Source organism: Lathyrus oleraceus, chromosome 7 (genome assembly GCF_024323335.1).
Source record: "Lathyrus oleraceus cultivar Zhongwan6 chromosome 7, CAAS_Psat_ZW6_1.0, whole genome shotgun sequence".
In the NCBI taxonomy this organism is placed as follows: Eukaryota; Viridiplantae; Streptophyta; class Magnoliopsida; order Fabales; family Fabaceae; genus Lathyrus; species Lathyrus oleraceus.
In genome coordinates this window covers 179,247,873-179,252,952 of record NC_066585.1, presented here as the reverse complement: position 1 = coordinate 179,252,952, position 5,080 = coordinate 179,247,873, and the positions used below count along the sequence as shown (strand labels likewise).

The 5,080-nt window shown below is 31.0% G+C and overlaps 1 protein-coding gene across 2 annotated transcripts; it reads left to right on the top strand.

Moving 5' to 3' along the window:
* The first annotated feature begins 601 nt into the window (after positions 1-601).
* Positions 602-3,598, top strand: LOC127106775 (uncharacterized). 2 transcript variants are annotated; one of them, XM_051044080.1, is made up of 6 exons: positions 602-687; positions 1,848-1,946; positions 2,025-2,168; positions 2,493-2,600; positions 2,935-2,986; positions 3,308-3,598. In XM_051044080.1, the coding sequence occupies exons 1-6, from the start codon at positions 679-681 to the stop codon at positions 3,337-3,339; spliced, it is 444 nt and encodes a 147-aa protein (XP_050900037.1). In that variant the 5' UTR covers positions 602-678; the 3' UTR covers positions 3,340-3,598. The 2 variants fall into 2 exon arrangements, with proteins under 2 accessions (XP_050900037.1, XP_050900038.1); XM_051044081.1 differs by having other exon boundaries at positions 625-687; positions 1,854-1,946.
* The last annotated feature ends 1,482 nt before the right edge of the window (positions 3,599-5,080 follow it).

The following is a 5,080-nucleotide window of genomic DNA, read 5'->3' as shown; positions in this document are numbered from 1 at the left end:
TATCCCAAACCAATTACAAAAATAAGAAGGGAATCAAAGCTACTCGATTCAAAAACAAAAACTCGGGAAATCATTCCCAAAGAAACTCCTTCCAATGAGCCAAAGCAAATCACTCCCAGATTTTAAACTTTGTTCAAATAAATCAATTCCTTAATGTCAACAAATGTCCATGCAAAAAGAATTTTTCAAACCACATCAAGTGACGAAACTTACTAACCCATAAGAACCCCCGAATTTTCCTTAAATAAATTTCAGTGTTCTAACAAGTTTGTAATGAGATATATCTCATCACACCTCAACTACAAACAGAGAAGCCACTATTGATTTTGATTGGCACTTACACACAATTTTATTATATTTGAAGTGAAGTTTAAATAATAATGGAAAAAGAAGTGTATTATGAAAAAAGAGTTTGAAATGAGAAAAGAATTTACGTTAGAGTGACACGATTTACATTATTGGCCATTATTACTAGTATCACTACCACCGTACACACTACAGTTATCCTAGTTAGTTTTTATTTTGTCATAGTTACTTTTTACAGCCCTAGTTAGTTTTTATTTTACCATAGTTACTTTTTACAGAGTTTGTTAGAAATCTTACCATAGTTACTCTTTACAGAGTTTGTTATACAAGCATTGGCGCAAGAATTGGAGTTGAAAAGCAAAGAGAGAAATCATGAGTGAGGTGAGCGATCCATCTTCTTCTTCATCTTCTTTCTTCTTCCGCTATTTTCTTCTTCTCTGAAACTACAATGCAATGCATGTTGATACGTCTTTAGCATTTTTGTTACAATATAGCAATGATCACTTGTTTCAACACACTACTGTAGATTTTGATTTTGATTTTGATTTTGATTTTGATTTTGATGTTGATGTTGATTTTGAGTTTGAGTTTGAGTTTTTGCTTCTAATGTTAGTGATTAATGGAAGGATCTAACAAATTTACTGTTTCTTCTATCAGCTGAAGTAATCTATTGCATTTTAATTTCTCTCTGCAATGCAATGCAATGCATGATAAAATGTTTTTAGCATTTTTGTTCGAAAACACACTGAGTAAAACGTTATGACTTTTTTCGGTTTAAAAATGCAGTTTCGTACTTCTCGCCTCTCCTTTGGCTGTGGTTGTATTCGCCGCTCCGGTTCTGTGTGTGTGATTGATTAGCATTTTTGTTACGATCAAGCAATGATCGATCACTTCTTTAAACAAACTAGAGTAACTTTTGATTTTGATTTTGATTTTGAGTTTTTACTTCTAATGTTAGTGACTAATGGAAGGATCTAACAAATTCACTGTTTCTTCTATCAGCTGAAGTAATCTATTGCATTTTAATTTCTCTCTGCAATGCAATACATGATAATGTTTTTAGCATCTTTTTAGTTTATTTTGATTTATTAAAAAAGTTATACTTACTTTGCTAGGTTAAACTTTAAGTTTTCCTAATATTAGAATTTAGATTCTCTTTTAGGCATTAAGAATTTACTATTTACACAAAGACTTTTCCTCAATAAATTAAAATATGTGACAATTAATTTGTTTATTTGATTATAGATAGATATAAATGTAACTGTGAGTAATTAATCTTCTTATATATGCTTAGAATTCCAACTATGAACGTTTATTTTTAAGTTAGTTGAATATTGTGATGTTTGTTTCTTACACATGCGCACAATACATATTTGCTCACTCTCACACAACTTCTCATTTAATTTTCAATTAACAGTACAATATACAGTTGCTTACTGCCCAAGATCCACATGAATTGCTTTGCTTGCTTTTCTTCATTTTTGGAAATCTTCTACATAGTTTTCACAATCAGTCGTTAACTCTAAAGTTCTATATCTTAGTTGCAGCGTTTTTATACCCTTCAGTTCGATGGTGCATGCAGTGGAAATCCTGGACCAGCTGGTGCAGCAGCTGTACTGTTTGATGAAGATGGGAGTTTGGTATTAAACTCATGCAACAATTCAATTAGATTATATTCTTTAAGATATAGCTTACTCATGTATTTTTTTCTCCCGCAGCTGTATCATTTTCGCCAAGGGCTGGGATATACAACAAACAATGTTGCTGAGTATCGTGCATTAATCTTAGGACTGCAACAAGCATTACTGAAAGGATGTAAGAACATCAATGTCCAAGGAGACGCCCAGCTTGTTATCAATCAGGTTTTTTTCTTTCTTTCTATTGTTTAGTGTGGTAAACAGGTAGACAGAAAGCTTTATTTCATTACTTAAACTTAAATGTGCATTTGAATGTTGATAACATAAAAACACAGTGCAATTGTTCACAAAATATTGCACGGTGAATTGAGAATTCTAACTAAAGACACGATTTCTTCAATAACAACCATAGGAACTATTCCCTTCCCCAAAAAAGAAACGCGCCTTTGGACTCATTTAGTTTCTTATTCCTCCTAATTGATTTGATATTGTTTAAGATTTACCCCATTGCTACTATTCACTTAGTATACATTTTTCTTTTCTAAACAGTTTCGAGGTTCCTGTAGAATTAACAACCCGCATCTAAGGAGCTTGCGTGATGAAGCTTTGGAGCTGAGCAGGAACTTTCGCACATTTCGCATCAGTTACATGTCTAGGGTATTTATTTATCAATTTGGTCAATAATGTTTCCGTTGTCTCAGTTGGGTATTGCTTTATAAAGATTTTTTAACTTGCATACCTTTCTATGAATGCTATATAGAGGAAGGCATTTTCAAATGCTTGAATAACTAAATTATGGTGAATAGAAGCTTGGCAGCCTTGTTATGTTTTTAGAGATCACTTGCACCAAGGACATTAGGTTCTTAAATTATATGAATTTTTACTTTCAGTTCTGATTAATTTTCTCTGGGATATTTCTATTACAATTCCTTATGTTTTTGCCTATGTTAACAAATAACATGTTTTTAACTATATTTTTTATTGTTTAAAGGTCTATAACACTCTAGCTGATTCCCAAGCAAACCTGGCCATTAATCTCCAAGGTTAGTCTTGAAGGCTTTTCTGAATTCCCTATAGGTTTCAATTAATATGTGTCATTCTCTGATTTCCTAATAATTGAGAATTCCATTCAATTGCAGCCAAAGCTGCTTTGAAATCAAAAGCATCTTTGGCTTGTTCTTGTTCATAGTTTTTTATTTCAATTGATATATTTCATTTAAAAAATCTGTGCTACATAGTATAATAGGTAGCTTTGAAAAACAATATTTTGAACAATCTGTTTATAGCTTGGCACAAGATTATATTTTTCATATTTGTATTTGGCAGGAAACATAAAATTTAATGGATTTTAAATTTTTTTGCAGAGGGTCAAGTTGAAGAAGATCGTCTCTATTAATGATCTTGAAAGCATATGTCACAGTAAAAAAAACTATTTGGCATCTATGTTACATTTCTGTCTAGCAATTTAGCATGTCAAATGTTTGTAATATTGTCAATTTGAACATGCCTATAGATGTTCACCATTAGGAGCACCTTAAGGACTTAAATCTTAAGTTCAGAATTTCTGTTTTTTAAGTTCTTTAAAACACTTTTACATGTGATACTGATGAACCATTACCATAAGTGTTTGATATTATGACCCAAAGGTTAAGGTACTTGTAGAATATACACAACAACAGAAAGAAAAAAAAAAAGGAAAATTGATTTAGCAAATTCTCTAACAGGGGAGTGTTTGCACGATGGTGGCCCTTTAGTATGTACAAGTGACCGGGGTATCATACAATTGTTCTTATTATTTTAGAAGAGTTAAATAAGTTAATGTTAATTTATGTTTTCACCTACAAAAACTGAAATATTCTACTTTAACCATTTTAAAATATACTTTCTTAACATTGAACCATCTTCTCCTATCTTTTAATATGTTCTATATTTTTTTAATAATCCTTTATTTTTGTTTGCAAAAAGCCCTTTAAGATGTTTTAAGAAAATATAGACAAAAATATATTCTAAGGAGATAATTATACTAAGCCGACAATTATTTGTAAACATGACCTACTTAATCTTCACGAGCCACAATTACTGCCCCTTTGGAACATAAATAGTGCACGAATTAGGCTAGCATATAATGATATCCAAGCATTTAAAATTCATTCGGTTGAACAAGTATCTAGTACACTCTATTAGAATTTGTAATGAAAAAAATAAGAGTGTGGAAAGAAAGAGAGAAATTAATTAAGGGGTATATTTTTACTATTTCATTAACCATAGTAATAGTACCTCTATGATTTTAGTACAAGGGATTGAGATACAAAATAATAAGTCAAAAACTCATACCTGTAATCGGTTATTGCCGATAAATAATAAGCCATAACCGGCCCAAGCATTTCCCGGTTCACACCCTCCATTGGTGGCGTACACCCGTTTTGGGTGGACCTCAAGAATATGGCATGTATTCAGGCCCAAGTCAGAGTTCTTAGAGTACATGCTCCTTGGGCGTACACAATCTCTTGGTCATCTAGAGCCCAATCATTTTTAGTTAATCCCATTGTTTTTTTTCATGATTTAGTGATTGAAATTATATAATTAAGTAGGATTAGATTATTTAGTTCATTAGAATTTTGAGTGGGCTACCTGGTTTTTAGGTTTGCATAGTAATTAGAATTTTAGCTCGATTTAGAATTAACTATGATATTAAGGATTTTATAATTAATTGATTTAACTATGAATTTAGAATAATTAGACAATTAGGATCGATTAGTTTTGATTAGAAATTGCGATAGAAAACTATTTTTCTAATTAATTCATTTTTAGCATAATGACCATCTTACCCTTAGGGCTTAAAATCTTGATTTTAATACATATTCCCCTAGTTTAGGGCGTTAATTAGAATTGCCTAATTTTTTTTGGTTGATTAATTAATTTGAATATTACTATATATAATTCAAATATTATTTTAATCCCATTGATTAGTTTTAACCAAATGTCACTTTGGTCAACCAAATACTTTGTAATTGTGTTGTAAGTCCCAAGCCTATTTCAAATGATCAAAAGACCCTTATGTTGGTGTAAGCCCTAGAGTTCAATACCTTTGGTACTTGTATCGAATTATTTATTAATAATAAAAGACTTTTTCTTTA

Bases quoted from the DNA above. Each gene is read 5' to 3' on its own strand.
- LOC127106775 (XM_051044080.1), top strand. The intron at 1,947-2,024 runs GTATTAAACTCA...TTTCTCCCGCAG, and splicing joins TTGATGAAGATGGGAGTTTG to CTGTATCATTTTCGCCAAGG. The intron at 2,169-2,492 runs GTTTTTTTCTTT...TTTTCTAAACAG, and splicing joins CCCAGCTTGTTATCAATCAG to TTTCGAGGTTCCTGTAGAAT.